Source organism: Saitoella complicata, assembly GCF_001661265.1.
Source record: "Saitoella complicata NRRL Y-17804 unplaced genomic scaffold SAICOscaffold_12, whole genome shotgun sequence".
Classification (NCBI taxonomy): Eukaryota; Fungi; Ascomycota; class Saitoellomycetes; order Saitoellales; family Saitoellaceae; genus Saitoella; species Saitoella complicata.
This window is the reverse complement of record NW_017567003.1, coordinates 391,347-411,879: the sequence shown is the minus strand read 5'-3', so window position 1 is coordinate 411,879 and position 20,533 is coordinate 391,347. Positions and strand designations below refer to the sequence as shown.

The window sequence follows — 20,533 nt, the reverse complement described above, 5'->3', positions numbered from 1 at the left end:
GCCAGAGGTTCTCGAATTTGTGCCCTCCACGACGTATAATGTGGTATTTAAGCCTGTCTACGACCACAACCAAAACCCGTTTTGCTTGGTTGTTGGCTACACTGTCGAGGACTCTAGGCGTCTCACACTCAACGATGCTTATAGCTTTGGTATCTTCGGCCCTGTGATCTTGAATGAATTCATGCGACGTTCTGCTGTCAAAGCCGACCAAGCTAAGGACTTGTTCATTTCAAACATCTCGCACGATCTGAGAAGTCCTTTACACGGTATTTTGGCTAATGCTGAGCTACTGTCCGAAGTGCCCGATCAATCGAGTGCTGATCGGACGTTCCTGCGGAACATTACACTTGTCGCGACCATTGACAGAGCTGATGGACAAGTTGTCAAGAAGAAGCCAAGATATCTTACAAGTGAACAGTCGGCAAACGTCGAGGTCGCGTTTTTGGGTAATAGCATTCCCATGGAGACGTTCAAGGACAGTAAGGATTTGGGACACGTTATTCTGAGGTCAGGAGGCGATACTATTGCGTGTAGGCATTGTGAATGAGTTATTATAGGATATTTGCAGTGCAAGGGGGCAACGGGGCAGACAGGGCGGTACAAAACACGACAAACAATTAAGTGGAAGCAATTTGCCTATCTATTGCTCCAACATCAAAGTCATCAAATTTGAATGAGTGATGCTCGATTGACTTCTCACGGCGTGGGGATGTGCGCTGACGGTGGTCAAAGCGGCTGAAGCGGCAGGCTTGGCGGCGGTAATGGGGTGGGAAATGACGGAGAACATTCTTTGCTGATGGATGTAGAGTGATATGGCTTGGTGAAGTGGTTTGTAGATGATAGTAGGTGGAAGTGGATACTTCGAGTGGTTGATAAGTGAAGTGAAAAAGAAAATTGGAAAGCGAAGCGGTTTTGATCACGAAAAAAACGGAAAGACGCTAAGCTCTACAACCCGCAGGAAACGTCGTCATGACTCTGTCCTACTCTGGATCAAAGCCTGGCCACAGTATCCGTGTTTCAACTTCAGTGTAGGGCAACTCTGTAATCTTGGCCACACGATACTAAAGTGGTGGTGGAACTAGTAACGTCGACTGATCCCGCTAGTTTGACTCGGTCTTGCCGAATGCCGCACCGTGGTGTCTCGCGCGCCTGAACAGACGGATCAGAAGTAAGTTGCAAGTCTTACAAGCAACCCGTAACATCCGATGCTCTCTTTCGCGGATCGTGTTGCGTAGTTGGTATCTTTCGTTCAGGCGTTTCAGGACGGACTGATTTATTTCTTAACTCATCCCTATATTATGCAAGCTGCACAATGAAGCCCTAAAACGTCATATCGCAGCGCATGCGCCGGAGATCCCCGCCCACGGCAACCATCAACCTTAAATCACTCCAAATCGACATTTCAAAGGAGATTTTCTCATCCATTAAAATCGCCATCCCTTTTATTCGATAGCATTCACTGCCAGACGAGCTCCATGTCTTCGGGAGAATTGAAGGAAAAGGGCCAAGAGTACGTCTTGCCTCTCTCCTGTCTTCCTGGGCTTTTTTGTGACATTATGGGTGTAGGCCGGACACTCATTCGAACCCACAGATAGCACATCCCGTTGGGCTGAATCCAGGGAATCTCCAACCGTGTGGGCATGTTGTCTACGCTGCATGTTCTCGTGGAGGCGAGATCAGTATGACTAGGGTGTCTGGTGAGAAGAAGGACTTGAGCTCCCCAGAGAAGAAGTGAATGTACATGTACATAGGGGTGGGAAAGTTGTTTGATTTGGCGGTATGAGGAAGGGTTTTGTGCGGGGGGGGATTTCGTGCAGTTTTGGGGAGGAGAAGGGGGGGATGACGAGTGGATTTATGCGGGAGAGGATTATGGAGTTGAGGAAGAGACTGAGGTGTGTGACCCATGAGGCATTGAAGAGCGACTTCGTAAATTGGTCTTATACAACGTCTCTCGGGTCAACAAAGGAACCCCCCACTCTTCAGACAGCGGACCTTGGGTTTCGCCAAGCGTCATGCGAAGAAGTCGTATGTAAGGGGAGATAGCATATTCGGTCCTTCTTTCATTTATCTGTTCCCAATTTCTACGACAGCGTGGTGCATTGATGTCTACTTCTAGCCTGATCCCTTCATATCGCGATGGTGCCTTGTGAAACCCAAAGCACCTACCACATGCCTTTAAATTACCCGCTATCCATAGGACACTTGATATCTGCAGTCGCGGTAATATCTGTCTCGGCTGAAATGATCGACGGTCAATCATTGTGTTCTACGGTAGTCGTAACTGCTCCGTCATCCGGAACTCAACCCACTCGCTGTGCGAGTCTTTTGGTCTGCTGTGTGGAACGAGTGCATCAGATGGCACGTCATGCGTCTTGGAAAGCCGCCGCGAAACTGTGCGTAACGGAGAGCCAATGGTTGAACAACGGGGATAAGTTGCCAGTCTTTCAGGACAATTCTGACTGCCGATTAAACTTCATCGGTATGGCAGCAGAATCAGAGAAGGCAGGCTGCCTCGTTGCAGGAGAAGAACCCGAACTTCGAAGTAAGGAAAGCGTAGGAGCGCGCGATGACTTCGTCGTATTCGAGTTCGTTTGCCAAACGAGGAGCATCACAGAGAATGATCCCGGCACAGCAGCTTGTGATGAAAACGAAGAGGATCTGGCCTGCGAAATGTACAGCATCATTCGCACGGCCATATCGAACACCGGCCTCGCAACAGACATCTTCGACGGGCAGGTGGCTCTACGGCGAAACCGCTTGGAGCCCTTCCACGCCTACTTTTTCTTCAGAAATGGCGAGGCTGCATCCGTGCTCTCCAAACAGCTGTTGACGATCCGATCTGACGACAGCGACGAAGTCCAACAACGAACGATAGTCCGTTATCGCATATCACCTGACCACGTTCCGCAAGGCATCCTCGGAAACTTTTACGACTTTATGGGGTGGAAGCGTCAATCTTTGATCCGACATGACGTGGGTCCGGTTGCACAGTGCGATTCGGCAGAGGATAGTACGTAGTCGGCATGATTCTTTTTCTTTATGGGAGGTCGGTGAGTTTTGCGCATCGTACATGGGCGGCAACTCGTCCCGGCGTTATCGTCATCGATCGTGTATGCGATTTTGTGGGTTCCTTGTGCGAGAGGAGTAGGGATGCCGTGGACGCGTATGTACGACGGGGGTGGGTAGCCGTGGTCCACAGTCGATTTGCGAGGTTCGTGATTGACTTTGTCACTCCGTGTATGGTGACTCGCACAGTCAATTGTGCGATATGACTTGGTTAGGCGAGGTCGCAAGGATACGTCGCTGGGAGGGAAGAGATGCACCGATGTCCACACAAGCACGCACTGGACTCTCTAGAGGGACTGCTTGTCTCGAAGGGAAACCCAGCACGCAATGCGAATACGAGTGTAGAGTCTCTGAAGAAGTTGCCGATGCGAGCGAACCGGATGATGCTTGACGACCGCTTATTTAGGCTTTTCAAAACATCTCTGCCTGTACAGGAATTATCAACGTCATCCACGCCCGTCGGCTCCGTTCCTCCATTTCCTCCACATATCCTTTAACGTCACGCCATTGTCCACGAGCGCGCATTCTGACGAATCCCACTTCTCCGCGTAAACATCCTTACCGGCGTTGATCCACATGTCCAATCCACGCTGGAAACCGTGCGGATCGACGTAGAAGGGCTCCCCTTCGCCACCTTCCTGGGAGACTTGCCAAGCCAGTCTTCCGACCGGATTAGCATATTTGTCGTTGTGTGACGTGTCCAGGTTGGCTTTGAGGCGACAGTAATGCTCGGGTATCGTTCGGATCGAAAAAGAAGTCGGAGAGGTTCGAGATTGCGGACCCGACGTCGAATATGTGTCCCGCCGTATAGTCTTCGATAATCCATCCCGAGACATCGATGCTGGAGTAGCTGAGGTTTTGTTTGGAGGAATCGATACCGACACATTTGAAGGTTACTTGAGCGGACCTCTCCCGATGCTGGTAAACCCGGACAGCGGGCAGGTGGAGAGGTATGAGATCATGCTTACAGATGTATCTCTAACTCTCAATGGCTCTACGTCTGAAGTTTCCAATGGAAGTCTGCCCGTTGCTGTCTTGTTGGACAGCGGGAGCCAATTGTCACAGGTTCCGTCGGATATAGTCGACAACATCGCGGCTGTACTCGGTCTAACTTCTTCTGACCTGCGAAATGGTTTTCCGTGTGACATGTTCTCTGAGTACTCTGCGGATGATACATCCAATGACATCTTCTCCTTCTCTTTTGACAACGGTACGACCTACGTCAATGTCCCGTTTCATGAACTCATTGTGCCCGACACCAACGACGGGGGGTCCGTGACTGACCAAAACGGCAACATCGTCTGCGTATTGGGCATGGTACCCCTCGCTCCAGGCCCTCCGACTTATGATTCTTCCTACATTCTCGGCGATACATTTCTCCGCTCCGCCTACGTTGCCTACGACATTGACAACCTCGAGATTTACGTAGGGAAGACCGTTTTCAACTCGACTACAAGTAACATCACATCCGAGTAGCTGGACGTTGAATTCGCTGCGCCGTCAATGATTGTGAACTTTTCCCTTTCCTAAGTTTCGGATGGAATACAGTCTTTACCTTTTGATTGCTCAGTTTAATGTAGTATATAGTCAATGAACCTTTTAATTCTGATGGGTTACCGTTCCTTTGCCACTGGAGCAGCAGTTGGTTCGCTTGTCTTCTAAGTCTTTGAAGTATACGATCTTCACACTTTGGTTGCTGAGGTTGAATGAATTGATTTACTAGTTATCTATCACTGTCCTTGTGCTCCTGACCAAGCTTAAGGCAAAGTATACCCATCATCAAGAATCACATCACTCCCTGTCTGAAAACGACTCGCATCACTCGCCAAATACAAATACAACCCCTTCATCTCCTTAACATCACCCTGCCTCCCAAGCACACTCATCTTATTCGCCTCATTCTCCGCCTCCGTATTCGCTCCCATCTTGGTCTTGAAAAAATCAGAACTGACAACATTAACGAAGCACGACGGCGCACCGTGCATCCATGGAGGCCGCGACTTGACAACCCGACCCCCTCCCACTCCAACCTCTACTCTCAACCCCGCACGCCCATACCCGACTCCTCCACCATCACAGCCTCCATCACCACCATACCACGCTGCACCCCCTACCAAAAGCCCCTGCAAGTCGAACCGAACCCGCTTCCCACCAGCACCGCCTTCCCAGCTACAAACAACCCCTCCCCCCTCCAATCCAACTAATCCCAGTCCGTATCCAACCCTCTCTAACCCCGACGCTGCCTCGAGAATCCATGGTCAGGGATCGGGTCCGCAGAGGGCTGTTCCGAACGTCATGGGTGGTTCTTCACCCACTGTATGGCAGAGTCCGGGGACGTATCCATTCCGGAATCAAACCCCATATGCACCAACCCCGAATATGAATCAGGGTTACGGAGGTCAGGGGGAGCGTGAGTATGGTAAACCCGGCATGGATGGGACAAGTTCAGTGGGCGCCGCCTGCACCCTCGTCCTTTGTCCATGGCCACCAAAACCACCAGCGGCGGTACTCAGCTTCCCAGCCCACATATTCTCAATCCCAAGTGATCGCGAACGTGAATGTCAACCTTAACACCCCTCCCATAATGCCAAGCGCATCATCCGCCGGACTGGGACGAGGATAGGGTCCCGGTGCAGGCCCAGGCGTAGCGTCAGTGCAGAGAACAACCATGAAGAGTGTAGGCAGTGGCGGGACCGGAACGACGATGGGTAGTACGAGTGCGACGATGATGCAGAGCGCGGGGAGTGCCGAAACGATCCGTCCCGTGCCCATGGCCAGCGGGGAGGAGCAGGGGCGTGGAAGTGGGTGGAGGCGTGGGCATGGGCATGGGGGGTCAACGTCGATGTGATATCGAAGTGTGAGTTTGAGGTGTGGTAATGGTTGAAGTCAGTCGTTAAGGGACGTTGTTGTTCGCCTTGTGGTTTGAGGTTACATCTGGGGTATGGGTCGGCACAATCATACATCATACTATACGGAGGTGTTGGGGTTTGCAACTGGAGGTGTTGGGTTTACTTTACACGGTACGGAATTAAAAAATTTTGGGATAATTATTTATATATTCGGTTGCTTGTAGTACCGTACGCGCAAGTGGGGTTTGTCGGGTTCCTGCCAATGGTTCGGAAGCGTGTGAACTCAGTTCAAGGACGCGCCTCACTTAAGGAAAAAGTTTAGTTCACGAAATGCTTATATGAAGTACTTCGCCTAATCCGTTCACTCAGGCTCTTTGCATTCCAAAACCACGGTTGGGCCCGTCTGCAGTACGAGACGGCAGGTTGGGTAACTGGACGTCTCCAAATGTCCGATTGAGGGGTGCACGGACGTCGACTTTCTCCGCACCCGTTTTCGAGAAGCCGAAATAAGCTTATCGTAGTGTGTAACTGGCCACGATCCCGAGTCTCGTATGAACTCGTTCGATAGGCCTCACGGAAACACGTGGCGCGTAGCAGAGCTTGCACTCTCCGGAAGAGCGCAAGCGAAAATTCACACACTAGACTGCGGGAACGCACGCAAACGCTGCGATTCTGAAGGCCGCCTTCACTATCGGTGAATAACCCTAACGCGTGTGGTCGCTCAAACCATTTCACGCCTTTCTCTCTTTAAGGTACCAGGTTATTCAGGGTTCGAGGTCGGTGGGGCAAAGGATCTGGGAGATAGCATTCGGTATTTGTTGCGGTATAGTAGTTTCTGTGGTTCGCATTTGAAACACTCAATGCTGTGTTCCAGGCGCTGCTGCTTTGCGATGAGCACGAGCAACCTCAACCATCCTCCAAAACAATAACTTATTCATGTCGGGGCCCAGTTGGATGCGAAGACGATCTAGCGAAAAGACAGCCTGTCTGTTCGGACGCCCGGGAAAGCCACGATCGTGTTTTGTTGCTCAAACCCACGTATGACTGTTATTCTTCGTTAGGCGATCAGCTTCGGGTTTCCGAAGCTTGAGAAACCGGGCAACGGCAAGTCGTTGGCGTATAATATGGTCGGAAATTACCCTCAGACGACCAAATGAGTTGAGTGCCCTTTGGCAGACTAGCGCTAGACGAGGAGAGGCGCTCTGCCGAAAATGAGCATGCAGGACCTTTGAAGAAACACTCTGGACGAGGGAGAAGGAGGTGGTGTTCGTGTTATAAACAATAGGAGTTGAGGGATGGGCTACGGCTGTGCTTTTCTTTTGCTTAAGTAGAGTGTTAAAGATGGCCTTGGATAGAGGCGGGGGGCATTGAATGTTCTGTGAATTCTTCTCTTGGCTTTTTGTGTGAAGGAGGTATAGCATGACGAGGCGCACATTGAAGAGAAAGCGCGAGACGAATGACGCTGCGTATGAACTGGGGACAGCAGCAAACAAGCAATAGGTGAGTCGGGCAATGCCTGGCTGCAGACATTGCGCAAAAAATAATACCCAGAGGTTTCGACTCTGTGAAGAATCTCACTCCTCCATACTAGAACTCGCATGCCCGTCCTCGCCTCCGCCCTTTCCAGAGAGAGTCGCCAGACCCTGAAGGACGGCTTCATCGGTTCTCGCCATGAGGGCCAAGAGAGCCGCCAAACTGTCACCGTGAGCGACAACGGCTGACGGAAGCAAAGCCAGTTGCTTCAATCCGATCTTGTCCAACCGCGTGACGCATATGTGCGGCACAACGAGGAGCACGCTGACCGGCAGCGCGGACGTGATCGACCTGAACTTCCTCGCGCACTCGACGCGCTTTTTTAGCGCAGACACCCACCGGCCACCATGTTCCGTGGACGCACGGACGGCCCAAGGCTCTTCGAGAAGTCGCCGAAGCACGTAACGCGAGCGTGTTCTGTCGTCCTTGAAAGTCACACCTTGTGTCACGGCTGTCGCGAAACTGTCGTAGGCCGCGCCCAGAGTCCAATAGACGCAGTTCGTTCGGATGGACAGCGCATGGTCTACAGCCGCCAGCCGGTCCAGGCAACGAAATATTGCTGCAATGCCACGAGTGTCTCCCGGTCCATCGACGTGCTCGCAAGAGATGCTGGGCATGTCGCGAACGTCCAGCATCTGGAGGTCGGACATGCGTTTCGAGAATTCCGTTTCGTCGACTCCGAACAACGATTCGAGCAATTCCTCAATTCCTCGATTGGCGTGTGTCGTCTGTCCGCAGGCTGACCTATGCATCGTTCCCCTTCCTGAACTATCTTCATCCGTCGCCTTTGTATGATACCGCATGCGTGGGTCCACCTCGTACATCGACGATAGACTTATCTGACGACCAGGCTAGGGTTAACAGTGCGATCTTTTACGATAAGGGTGAGCGACAACCAACCGTATAGAGGCCGCTGCTGAACTTGATGAGCAGATCCGGCAAATCCTTCAGGCGGAGAAGGTCGTAGCACTCGAATGCGTGAAAGACGGTGGCGATAATCGTGGCCGCGCGCTCTGGAGCATCTTGACCAAGGTCCTCGTCCGAAGTAAGAGCTGTCACGACTTCGGTCAAGTCGGCCAGCTGGGGGGTTCCGACGATGGCAGATAATCGAGGCCGAAGGGCTCCTCGAATCCGTCTTGCACCTCGCTTCGGGCGGTTGCGTTCCTCAGGCATCCAAACGATTTTTTTGGCGCGTTCGTAGAGAACAGGGCGCCGTAGTGGTGACGAATGATGCCGGAACTCCTTACGATCAAGGAGGACGTTCGCGGCTCTTATGTGCTTCTTCAGGGAAAAGGGAGGATCCGAAGGACAATCGAACCTCCTTTGTCGTCCGAAAGAACCACCATGGACTCGACGCACGGCGTAAACGCCCGTATCATGGCGACTTCCTTCACGTCTTCATCCACCCGTCACCCTTTCTGCGTTTCGTGGCGGGTATTCTTCTCCGATAACCACCTCTGACATATTCTATCGAAGATGTTTCTCACTACGGATCGTTCTTCCTTTGTCTGTCACCTCATCGGCGCTGCATCGTTCGTTTCCTTTCGTCCCGCGCGCCCGTCGCGAATCTTGTTCGTAATTTAACTTCGCATTGAATTGTCGACTCGAAGCATAGAGACCCATGAAACCTTGACGTACATGATTTCTGAAGTAGGGCTACTGTCGTGATCGGTTAGCTGCAAGGCCATGATGAAACACGGGAGAGTCGACGTGGAACATACAAACGAAAATCGGTTTGTGGTGAAGCCATGCACGGCTGATGTCGCGTAGTAGGACGTCATGTGCGGCCATATAATTGATTGATTGCCCTACATAAAAGAATACTGCCACCGCACTTCTATACATAACCCGCTCCAATCACGGCGCATCGTACCCGACTTTAATAAAAAAGGCTGCGTTCGCGAAGAGCGGCACCAGGCTCATTGACGTTGACGGAGGGTACAGAATACTAGACCGTTTTGAGTAAGGACCATTTGGACGGGACTTGACGAGCGCCTTCAGAATTTGAAACATGACTCGTTCACGTCGAATCCTATTGAGCTCCTCTACTTCCTTAACAGGTGTCTGATCCCGATACTTTTGTCGCCACAGATAATTTGCAGCGACCGCAGAACTCGAAATGGGCCATGCTGTACCGAAATGGTCAAGCGCATGTCCTGAACAAAGCGCTTGAGGCTGCCGAGTCAGTCCTTGAAGAACTCGTGACCCCTCTAAACAAAGTTCGATGGCAAGATCTGGGTCACGGTAAGCCGGATAGTACTACCGTCATTGATGAGGCAGGTCTGTCATCGGATCAACTGCTGGGTGTTCCAGATATCTCTGAAGAGACGCCGCACCTGCCCGTCGCTCTTCGCGATCTTGTCGAAGTCATCTTTGTTTTGGTTCTGGCAACCCAGGCACGCTCCGCGAGAATGACGAAGAAGTCCTTTTCCTGGCTCTTTTTCTTGTCCATGAGAGGTACAAGCAGGGGAAACAATCATACTGGGCCGAGTGGTTGGAGAAAATGGCCGTCAAACACGCCGAATCAACAAACAGTCATGGTAATGACGATGACGATGAAGAAGAGCAAGGACGAAAGCGAGTGAAACTTGACTCTTCTGGGATCACTTACGAAACCTTCCAGGAGTTTTTCGAAGAGTTTTTCGATATCATCTCTGATCGACCGGAAGAGGATTATTGGACTGTCGGTCGCATCGAATGGGCCTTGACAGTTGTGCCTGAAGAAGGCGTTGTCATCGACTGGAGACGAAACCTCAAAACTGTGCTCATTATGAACCAGCACGTCCGTGGCGGGAGTAACCACCAATGGATCTCACAAGTGCCTTCTCTAGCAATGGATGCACAGAAAAGACCGAAAATTATTACTAAAAGGGATCGTACCACTCCTGTTATCAACCCTTTGCGTCTTTTCATTGACCTTGTGGTCCGCCGCCTGATCCCTGACTTTGCGAGTGCTGATGAACCGTCCACACTACGTGTATGCCGTCAGCGAAACCCTTACGAAAACATGATGTACCATACCTGGGTTGTCGTATAGCATGGGTAGCCCAAATTTGTCAGCGGTGAAGGCAGATGACGGAGCGCCTCGTCTCTCACTTGATGGGGTTGCCACCTGTCTTTCGCCTTCCACAGCCAACATGGTTGTCCATTGTGGCATGCCTTCCCCATATGACCTTTGCTCAAGCCCTACTTCTTGATCAACCCACCTATAATCTGCCGGACTGGACCTTTGTGCCTGGTTCGTGGGCATGTTTTGCACGTTCATGCCCACACCGTAATCGATGCCTGCCCGTACATCGAACAAGTTGACTTCAGACGACTGTGAGATCTCAAAGGTTTTGGACCACGAATCGGTCTCAGCTCCTGAGCTGTCTGTGTCGCTTGGAGTAGTCATTGATATCTGATTGTAGTCTGCAAAAGAAACATGAGCAGGGCTCCAATTGATGAGAGGAATGTCTCACCAAACAGAGCATTCGTATCCCCATCGGCCAACCTAATTAGACTGATGAGAGACTCAGCAGGCTGCTTATGACTTCTTAGAATGATCGGCTTACCATAGGACGATCCCCTTCGTCCTCTCTGAACATAAGAGCGAATCGAGAATCAATGCCTCAACAGCATCCTTTAAATATTCCAGACATTCTCGAATCTTGCCTTTCGTAATAGTATCTCCGTCAAGATTAACATTGCCCTGTGTGCATGCTCTGTAAACTAGCGCAAGAATCGAAGCGGCAGTGATAATCGTGGGACGCGCTTCCCACCATGCTTGCTATCAAAACAGTCGTTACATTCGGATACTTGATACATGTAATGCGCTTTACCTCTAAAAACATCTGCTTTGTTCTCACTCGGGTGTCATGGAACATGAGACAAACTTGCATTGCTTCATTGGTACACTCGCGAAGGGCAAAGTCGGTCATGTCCAGTTTCGGACGCGTACGAACGTAATCATGCTGGTCTTGGGCATCTTTTCCGCGGGCTAACGCTGTGTTGATTGACCTACCCGGCGTACTCGTCAGCACGGTCAAACATCATCAGAAGGGTCTTCAATTTACCGCCTAAAGATCATCATGCGCACATTGTGATAGCGAAGCGCCAACGCATTTCTTTGACGGATGTAAATCCCATCAGGATCACCCGTACAAAACTGATCCTCAAAGCGAAGATGAAACGGAAGCAAACTTTTCCAAGTCAAGGTTTGGTTCCCCAAGTCGGCGACCGAGACCTCATACAAGCTCCACGGAACGGCTGAAGCGACAGCGGAGTAAAGTTTGTCCACCACCTGCTCCGTGATCTTCGACAGTTTGTACGCTTCAATGAGGTATGCGACACGGGTAGGCTTGAAGTTCGGCTGTCCTACACCACGAAGGGATTGTGGGCCTTCGAACCATTCTTCATCTACCTCCACCGGAAGTTCCACATTGGAGAAACGACCAGGACTGCTGATAGGTCGACCAAGTAGAAGTTCGAGAGTTCTAAAAGACAGTGAATAAAGAATTTCTCCAAACATGACATACCATCCACTTACCGCTCAAAGACAATTATGCCATGCCAGACGCGCCTGAGAAGTCTGTTAGAACGAATTTCGCATGCTAGCCGCACCATATGGAAGTGACTGAAACGGCGCAAGTAGTACTCACCGACGTGTCTCTAGGAGAATAGGATCAATCCCAGAACGAGAAGACTTGATATGAAGTCCAAGCGCTTCAGCCATTCGAACCACCGTTCCCAAGAGTGTATACGCCCTGTTAAGGTTTAGCAAACTTCTTTTTCGGAGCAGACAAAGTTCAACGTACCTATTGTTCATTCCCATAGCATGCAGAAACCATGCCATGAACAGGTAACATTGAACCGTCTCGAGATTTCCAATCGAAAACATGTTCATCGAGAGAGACTGCGCGCGCTTGAAATAGATCAACGGTCCATTCTGATCAGGGTTGTCGACCATAGCCATCGCGTAAAGCGATCCGATGCAGAACACCATGTTTAGGATTGCGAGCCAGTTGTTGTTATTTGAAAAGACAACACGCTTGTTGTTGTCCCAAAATCTCATGTACTCATACCTATCTGCTCGGTTAGCGGACATGTGCTGCCTGGTTCGCCCTGATCCTTACACAAATCGAGGACGCCAGAGAATGGGATAGAGACAGTGAAGATGAGAAAAGTAAATCTGGAAGAAGACATCAGTAGACGCAGGATGGAGACCGAGAAGAAGAATCATACTGTGACTAATTCATCTGCGTCTTGCCTTGACGGAAGCTCGAGAGGATCAACGCTCAGATCCAACCACTCCGCATTCTTGAGATCATCCGTACCAAAGCCAAGCAAATGTCCTACCGTGCGCTCATAGTCTGGCACAACTTCATTCGCCAAGGGTTTCAGGATCGCAGTAGGGTGTGATGGACCCAAATAACCCTCGGGGTGCGTGATCCGAATGGTGTTCAAATCATACAGCAATTCCTCCTCCGTATAATCAGGGCCGGGATACTCGCGAGGCAAATCGCTGCTGGGCTCCTCCTTCGGGATGGACGTTGCCTGAGCAGCCGACCTTCTGTTCGTGTCGAGGACCTTTTGCATTGCTTCTTGAAGAGTCGGGTCACTGACGGTAGGCAGGGCTCGAACCATCATGTCCGTCAACATCTCCCTCTCATCCCTTAGCGCAGCGAGTTCACTATAACAATGATTACTTATGGGTATGAGAAAGACCTGAATGATCCATACCCTTGATGACCGTCCCTGCGGCGTGAGGAGTAGACGCAGTTGAGACCGTAACAACGGCAGTGAACGCAAACCGGACGTTCGCCGGAACACCTCCTCTTCCGCTCCTTGCAAGCATCGCAGGCATGGGAGATGCGAGTACGCTGTCGAATCACACCTCCAGGCCAAGGACTCTCGGCAATCGTCGTCGCTAGTCCTGACGTAGGAGTTGGTGTGACAGAAGGCGCATTTATTGCAGGCTCAGCGTGACTAGCCATGCGAAAGTTCGATATCACTGGGACCTACGCTGTTGCGCATAGAGCGAGTGTCACAGTCTTTATATACCATTGCTGGCGGCGTACGGGAAAGGGGCAGTCACGGTCGTGATCGTCAGGACGGTGGCAAGCCCAATCGCAAACCCAAGATCATTATCACGTACATTATCGACGTAACCTTACCGGGATCACACTCTCCACCGGGCCGCGCCACGGGGTAGTACTAGTTCGTATACATTACCTACCTACCTGGTATAGTATATGGACCCTAACCCTGGGCACGGTCCGCGCCCCGGCCGCTGCAGATCACGCGTGATGGTGTAAGCCCAATAATATTTGGTAAATGAGTCTGAGTTCGCATCGTTGACAACGTGGCTGCGCTGCAGCTGGATAAAGCGGATATAAGTGCCTTACAGCGGTTCGTTGATTTAGACATAGCTACAATCCGTCGAAAAGGTATCCGCGGCGACCATGTGCGCAGCGTCCACCCCAAAAAAGGGAGAGTTAGCCCATGAGATTCAACAGGAAAGGAGTGTTATAATGGACTATTCTCTGACTCAAATATCCGACTTCATTTCCCCCCCTCCTGGCGCCCTATGTCCAAGGGAATACTTATGTGCAGTGAACCGTGAGGAGATCAGAGGTGACACCGGTCTCCCTGACCCCCACAAAAAATCCTTAATAGTCAGCATACCACCCCTTCCATGTAGAATGTTTGAAATGAACGAGTCCTTAACTTGGTCGGCTTCGACAGCAGAACGTCGCATGAATTCGTTCACGACCACGAGACCAAAGATGTCCAAGCTATAAGCATCGTGCACCGTGAGACCCCTAGAATTTTCGACAGTGTATGCAATAATCAAACAGAATGGTTTGCGATCGTGATCGTAGAGGGGCTTCAAGAGCACGCTGTATGTTCGGGAAGGTACGAGTTCGACAACTTCCGGCGGAAAACCATCGTCACGCTGGTAAAGCTTGCCGTGTGCTTCATCCTCGCATGCAGCCGCGCAGAAAAGATGAGTTGAGACTTACTTTGTTGAACTGTGTTTTGGGTGACCGGAGATGTTCGAAGCAACTGATGCAGCGATCTTGTGACCGCCGTTGGAGCCGCATCCTCGTCATTCTCCTGTTTGTTATTATCGCATCTCTACTGTTCGGCCATGTCACACGTCGCTGTTGTCCTTAACGTCACTTGCAGGAAATCCCACAAGGTCTCCAACATTTGCGTCATGATCTTGAATTACATCCGAACCGGGTATAAGCGCATTTGAAACACGTGCTGGAGTATTTGATGCCAAAGGCGGGTGGGGAGAGGGTTGTGGAGAAGAGGAGTGCGGGGTTTGAGAAAGGATAGGGCGATTGATAGAGCAAAGGGGAAGGGAAACAAAGCGGCTCCGTTCAAGACATTCAAGGTTAAGGGAAAGCGTTAGTCATTTGTGATTCTCGTACGAGTTTCAATGATCATATCAATTGAATGCAGCTTCGACATGAATTTCAACGAGCAGACTCGATAGACGAACCACAATTACGTGCATCACCACCATTGAACAATTCTCCGATGCAGCGGTCATTCGTTACGCTGCAACTCACGTACAATGTCTGTTTTCCGACCGACAAAGCAAAAGTGCTCATCTAGGGCAACTTGCTACAGTGATCGCGCGGTGAGGGTAAGCAGCGTAAATACATGACTGCTTCTAGAGTTTCCGAATTCCTGACATAAAAGAATACGGCCGCCGTACTTCCATACATAACCCGCGCCGCCGATAACGGCCCGGCGTATCGTACCCAACTTTGCGGTGAGAAAAAGATGCGCTCGCGAGTGGACGCGACTCGACGAGTGCTTTCAGAATTTAAAACAAGATTCATTCACGTCAGCGAGCAGGTTACATACTGCCTAGAACCCACGTTTACCCGCTTGATGCCGTCAGGTCGGTGAAGCCCACTTGTTTAATATTAAAGAAAGGAAGAGTGTGGCTAGAGAAACTAGACAGCGTTTGAAGTCAATATCTTCGCTCACGATGGAGCTAGTACCTTAAGGTTTTGCCGGGCCTACCCTTTTCGGGTTCTCTAGGTCCAGTTCGATTTTCGTCGATTTCCGTCACCCTACTTTTTTGCCGGTGATACCATAATACCTCTTGATACCATGGCCCCTCCCCAGACCCGGCGATCCCTACCGCTTATGGTCTAGTCTTGCCCAAAACAGAGGTATTATGCCATAATACCTCCATGTACTAGTAACAGGGAGTAGGCTCTTTCGACAGCGAGGGAGTAGGCTGTAGCGGTAGCGACTTAGCAGCTCAGCGCGCAAATCTGAGGGCATGGCCCGCCCTGAGGGCATGGCCCGTCTCCGCATCCGCCGATCGTTTCCACAAGCGGGTTAGCATCGCCCAAAACGGACGGGCGATGCCATGGGCCGTCGATGTACTAGTAGTAGTTGACTTGCCGTTTTCCCTTTTACTAACGTCGTTCTAAGTCAACTGAGGTCAACTACTTAGAACCGGTGCATAAACCTCACCTGGGTTTTTCCAGTTGACTGGGGGTTTTCACTTTGTCTGACTTAGGGTTCAACGAACTAGTGGTAGTGTATTGGTAGGCGTGGGAACGTGAACCGTGAACAACATACATTGGAGGGCTACGAATGACGGTCTTCCCGACAGGCTTAGGGTTAATGAGGCCGTGTAAGTGAAAGTGGAATAAAGTGCCAGCAAGACTAGATTTTTACACCTCAGGACACGCGTTGACCTATATGATCTTGAAACGTAACTGAGGATCGCTAGCATGTGCAATTCACTTGATACTCTTCTTCTTCTCGGCATCCATCAATTCGTCTCTCAGATCTGCAGATTTACCCAGACGTTCCAACATAACCCCACAAGACTCCCAAAAAGCATACGTTGGTGCGGTGGGATAAGCGAAAAGGAGATCAGGGCAACGACAGGCCACAACTTCAGTGCGGATGTATAGAGGTTGAAGAAGTTCTGAGTCCCAGCGGTGAACAAAGTCTTATCAACAGCAGGCTCATCTGGTCCACGATGATTGACTTACCTTCTCGATTTCGCTCACGATCATCCCCGTGGTCAAGCCTTGAATAACGCCTAACCCACCGATCACCGCCAGAGTATTCAACGGCGCAACAAGCGCCTGATCCAAGCCAACTTTGCATGCCACACTTCTTGCACTACGGCCCAGAAAGGCCTTCTCGACGTAGAGCTGCCACATTGTCAGTGGTATCGAATCCAAGAACGCAAACAAGCCGAACTGAAAAGCGGGCGTAAGCGCGAGGCTGGACAACATGCCAAGCAGTGTCTGCGAGTTCAACACTGGTATGGATTGCTGTTGATAGAGACGAATGGTCTGAGCGATGAGGTTGGAGAGGAAGGAGAGGACTGCGCTTTGCATGGCGGTCTGGAGAAGGAAGGAAGTAGCCGGCATCGTCAGTCTGGGTTAGTGACAGTTGTTGTAGCGCTTGGCGGTAGATGGAGGAGGTCCAAGTTATCGTTTGGGTTGTTCGATCGATAGGGCTCGAGTGCGATTGCGGGGAGCGTACTGCAAAATACCGGTCGCAGCTGAAGCATTGTACGTGACTGGAGCAGGATCGAAGCGCTGCCGGGTGGGACTCTCTCTTACTTTTATTACGCTTTCTTGAATCCTCTTAACCTTCCTAATCCTACCATAGCTGTGCCCGGCCGCGGTGAGCGTGCGGATCCCGTATTGACGTCATCTCATTGCCGACTGCCATAAATCTCCTGCTCTTCGTCGTCCGTCCACCTTCAACTAATCTTCTGCTTTCAAGCAATAACATGCCAAACCCACAATCAAGCTCGCAAGGAGGTATCTCATTGCTCCTCTACTCCTCGTCTATCGTTCACATCCGCTAACGTTCTCATCAGCCCTTGATCCCGGTGCCAAAGCCCTCCACTCCGCCAAGGAAGAAGATATCTCCGGTAAGGAGTTCCGCGGCGCTCCAATGACGACCAACACCTTCACCGACACCGGAGTCGGTGGAAAAGTCGACATTGGACTCACCAGGGACGAGAAGCCTGGGGCTGTTACTGAGGGAAGTTTGGCCGCAGAAAGTCTCAAGAGTGGCGGTGATTTTGCCGGTGGCGAGGATGTTAAGGTCACCGATGTTGATGCGGCCCAGGAGGGAGGGAAGATGATCCACGAGTCGAACGCTTGAGTTGGGTCCCGGTTTCGGGGGCCTATGATCCCGAATGGGTACTTGTACGATACAACATGGAGCAAAACAATGCAAAAGCAGTCAATGACCATCACTCCGTCTGCGTTCCGTGAACGCTATGTGCTCTAGGATGTGCGGCTTTAGCTGTGCACGCTCAAGTTTACTTTAGATGCCGCCTGTGTTCGTCTATATGCCACAACCGAGCCTCGGCGTTATAAAGTTACTGCGTCCTCACCGACCGTGAAGCGCCTACGCCCGCAGCTTCGGATTGCAATACTCGAGATCCCTACTCAACTGTATGTTCGGTTCTCCTTTTTGTTTGAACGGCACAAGACAGACCTCCGGTACATCAATTCCCCGACAATCCGGTCGCTGTACTTAAAGAGACCCTGAGATCCTCCGAATATGCAGCACCTTTTGATCTGACATCACCCCTCCAAACCGTCACCCGTCACTGGTATGGACTTCAACACTCTGATCAACTCCAAACCGCGTCTATCAGCGGCCCCGATGCCTTGATCCCCTCCATCAAGACCTCCGACGGTCCTTCCGGCGTTCGCGGCTCCACCTGGGCTTACGGCTCCTCCTCCTCCTTCATCCCCTGCGCTGCCTACATGGCCGCACGAAGCTCTTCCTCGACGAACAGCTCTTGTTCGATAACTGGAATTGAATTGAACTCTCCGAAACCTTCTTCAACACAGCTTCCGTCGAAGCCAAATCATCCCCCATTATCCTCACCGCCAGCAAAACATGCTCCCTCCGCATCGAGGGCCTCTCCACCCCACCGAACCCATACATCCAACTCTCAATGGACCACTCCCTCTTCACAGCCCTAAACGGAATCCGGATCGGTGCGCTCTCACTCGCGACCACCGACGACCACCGAACCGCGCAGGCCGTATCTGTTGCCAAATCCGCGGACGCAGCAATCCTTATCGTGGGAAAGACGCAAGAATGGGAGAGTGAAGGGCATGATATGACGACCCTCTCCCTTCCCGGTCGACAGAAGGACCTCATCGAGGCTGTGGCAAAGGTCAAACCGAAGACAATCGTGGTGATACAATCTGGTACGCCTGTTGAGATGCCGTGATTGGACAAGGTTGGCGCAGTTCTCTGAACTTGGTACCAAGGACAGGAAAATAGACGGGCGCTTGTCGATGTTGTTACCGGCAAGGCCAACCCATCCATCCGGGAAATTACCCGTTACATCCCGAAGAAGCTCGAGGACACCGCATCGTACGGTAACTTCCCATTCAGCTCCGACGATGAAGGCAAGATCATCCAAGACGAGGTCAGGTACGAAGAAGGGTATTGATCGGGTACAAACATCACGACGAGACGAGCATCGTACCCCTCTTCCCCTTCGGCTTCGGGTTCTGGTCGTCGTACACCACGTTCGAGATCACGAATGTTGGGTCTCGCGCAGTGTCCGGCGCCATCGAGGTCACCGCCCACCTTCACAATACTGGAAAGGTGTCCGGTGCTGAGGTCGTACAAGCTTACATCGCCTCTGCTGCTGGTTCTGACTCCGGTCGCCCGAAGAAGCAGTTTCGCGGCTTCGCCAAGGTCCACCTCCTCCAACCGGGCGAGTCGACCAAAGCCATGATCAAACTCGACAAATGGGCAACGGCGACCTACGTCGCAGAGCAGGAGAAGTGGGTCGTTGTACCCGGGAAGTACGTTGCCATTGTGGCAAGGAACGCTGGCGAGAAGGATGAGGTTGGACGGGTTGAGTTTGAGATTACAGAGGGGCAGGAGTGGTTGTGAGATTTACGTTCGATAAAGTCAAGATACCAGGTATACCATGGCCAGGGACGATATCACGTTAGTAGATAGGGTTGGTATTGTTAAGTAGAAATAGGTAAACGCCGAAAACAACCTGCTTAGCTCAATCCATCATATGATACATCCTCCATCAACTTGATCAGCGACGGTTGTTTCCCCCCGACATCTGCAAAATCTGCACCAAACGGATAAAGATATTGATGAAGTCAAGCTCGAGACTCAAAGACTCCGCAACCGGATCCCTCGGCCTCGCGCCAACCTGAGCCTGCTTCGCATGGTTCAACATCTTCTGCGTATCATAAAGCGTGAAACCTCCAAACACAGCCAATCCACCATACAAGTACAAATTTTCCGTCACTGCCAAAGCCCTTGTACCCAACGGCAACACCATCGGCGCCAACGCACTCAACGCAACAATCGAACACCCAGCAAGAAGAGGTCCACCCAAGTAGAGATATTTCCCATCACGGGCCGTAGCACCAACATACGCAATCGAACCCACAACACCAGCGGTATACAACCCCGCCCTCACCAAAATCGCCGGATTCACAAAAAACAACGGAGCCAACATCGCACCCTGTGTCAACTGGAACGCGGTCCAGAAAAGATGTTTGGTACCGCTGTTGTTGGGATGGGTGTTGAGGGTTCCGTACATTGACCCAACGGAGGCGACGAGGGATCCACCCATTACGAGCCAAGGGTTCATCATCATCAATCTCTGCGAGAATCCCGAAAGGTGCAGACCCCGTGCCGCGAGTGCGGTGAGACCGAGTCCGGCACCGACGTACATAAAGGTCTCATTCAAGTAACTGCGCTCGTACGGGGACAGCGATGCCCGCGTCTCCCGGTTCAGCAATAGGTTCGTCGCGAAGATGGTACCACCGAACAGAGCCCCTGCCAAACCGATCCGCTTCCATTTCTCCGCTTCGTCGGGACGAGCACGAACGGCTGCGGATGGATCAAGGGCCGATGCTGTTAACCCACGCTTAGCGGGTGTGGCGAACCGTGCCCGGACAATGGCGAAGGCGGAGGATGGCGAAGGACGAGCGCCGGCGCGAGCGGAGGAGAAGAATGTGCGCTGGGCAAACTGACAAGGCTGGGAAGCACGTGGTAGGACTGATCGTAGTGATGTTCGCAATGTAAACATT

At 51.5% G+C, this 20,533-nt stretch overlaps 9 protein-coding genes across 9 annotated transcripts; 5 read left to right on the top strand and 4 right to left on the bottom strand.

The window, feature by feature from the left end:
• Positions 1-181: 181 nt before the first annotated feature.
• Positions 182-547, top strand: SAICODRAFT_35312 (uncharacterized protein; the record flags this gene model as incomplete). The annotated part of the gene is made up of 1 exon (XM_019168415.1): positions 182-547. One exon carries the CDS (start codon positions 182-184, stop codon positions 545-547), a length of 366 nt encoding a protein of 121 aa, XP_019024181.1.
• Positions 548-1,447: 900 nt separating this feature from the next.
• SAICODRAFT_65884 (uncharacterized protein) lies at positions 1,448-2,039 on the bottom strand. The gene has a single exon (XM_019170184.1). The coding sequence runs from the start codon at positions 1,903-1,905 to the stop codon at positions 1,648-1,650; it is 258 nt and encodes an 85-aa protein (XP_019024180.1). The 5' UTR covers positions 1,906-2,039; the 3' UTR covers positions 1,448-1,647.
• Positions 2,008-3,242, top strand: SAICODRAFT_30459 (uncharacterized protein). Its single transcript, XM_019167684.1, has one exon. It carries the CDS (start codon positions 2,170-2,172, stop codon positions 3,016-3,018), a length of 849 nt encoding a protein of 282 aa, XP_019024179.1. The 5' UTR covers positions 2,008-2,169; the 3' UTR covers positions 3,019-3,242.
• A 530-nt stretch (positions 3,243-3,772) lies between these two features.
• Positions 3,773-4,689, top strand: SAICODRAFT_124193 (acid protease). The gene has a single exon (XM_019165382.1). It carries the CDS (start codon positions 3,982-3,984, stop codon positions 4,540-4,542), a length of 561 nt encoding a protein of 186 aa, XP_019024178.1. The 5' UTR covers positions 3,773-3,981; the 3' UTR covers positions 4,543-4,689.
• A 2,800-nt stretch (positions 4,690-7,489) lies between these two features.
• On the bottom strand, positions 7,490-8,621 carry SAICODRAFT_7660 (uncharacterized protein; the record flags this gene model as incomplete). Its single annotated transcript, XM_019171031.1, has 2 exons — positions 7,490-8,287; positions 8,349-8,621. The coding sequence occupies 2 exons, from the start codon at positions 8,619-8,621 to the stop codon at positions 7,490-7,492; spliced, it is 1,071 nt and encodes a 356-aa protein (XP_019024177.1).
• Positions 8,622-9,459: 838 nt separating this feature from the next.
• Positions 9,460-10,033, top strand: SAICODRAFT_25561 (uncharacterized protein; the record flags this gene model as incomplete). Its single annotated transcript, XM_019166868.1, has 2 exons — positions 9,460-9,508; positions 9,540-10,033. 2 exons carry the CDS (start codon positions 9,460-9,462, stop codon positions 10,031-10,033), a joined length of 543 nt encoding a protein of 180 aa, XP_019024176.1.
• A 322-nt stretch (positions 10,034-10,355) lies between these two features.
• Positions 10,356-17,070, bottom strand: SAICODRAFT_19422 (uncharacterized protein; the record flags this gene model as incomplete). Its single annotated transcript, XM_019166093.1, has 14 exons — positions 16,466-17,070; positions 16,314-16,398; positions 16,212-16,257; positions 12,672-13,119; positions 12,563-12,618; positions 12,245-12,511; positions 12,089-12,193; positions 11,977-12,009; positions 11,504-11,923; positions 11,270-11,447; positions 11,003-11,217; positions 10,910-10,950; positions 10,470-10,859; positions 10,356-10,419 (listed from the first exon to the last, which is right to left on the bottom strand). The coding sequence occupies exons 1-14, from the start codon at positions 16,850-16,852 to the stop codon at positions 10,358-10,360; spliced, it is 2,733 nt and encodes a 910-aa protein (XP_019024175.1). The 5' UTR covers positions 16,853-17,070.
• A 1,338-nt stretch (positions 17,071-18,408) lies between these two features.
• On the top strand, positions 18,409-19,367 carry SAICODRAFT_7657 (uncharacterized protein; the record flags this gene model as incomplete). Its single annotated transcript, XM_019171029.1, has 3 exons — positions 18,409-18,667; positions 18,731-18,891; positions 18,939-19,367. 3 exons carry the CDS (start codon positions 18,409-18,411, stop codon positions 19,365-19,367), a joined length of 849 nt encoding a protein of 282 aa, XP_019024174.1.
• A 157-nt stretch (positions 19,368-19,524) lies between these two features.
• On the bottom strand, positions 19,525-20,532 carry SAICODRAFT_7656 (uncharacterized protein; the record flags this gene model as incomplete). Its single annotated transcript, XM_019171028.1, has 1 exon — positions 19,525-20,532. One exon carries the CDS (start codon positions 20,530-20,532, stop codon positions 19,525-19,527), a length of 1,008 nt encoding a protein of 335 aa, XP_019024173.1.
• Between the last annotated feature and the right edge of the window lies 1 nt (position 20,533).

Bases quoted from the DNA above. Each gene is read 5' to 3' on its own strand.
- SAICODRAFT_65884 (XM_019170184.1), bottom strand. From the start codon at position 1,905: ATGGGTCACACACCTCAGTCTCTTCCTCAACTCCATAATCCTCTCCCG.
- SAICODRAFT_30459 (XM_019167684.1), top strand. From the start codon at position 2,170: ATGCCTTTAAATTACCCGCTATCCATAGGACACTTGATATCTGCAGTC.
- SAICODRAFT_124193 (XM_019165382.1), top strand. From the start codon at position 3,982: ATGCTGGTAAACCCGGACAGCGGGCAGGTGGAGAGGTATGAGATCATG.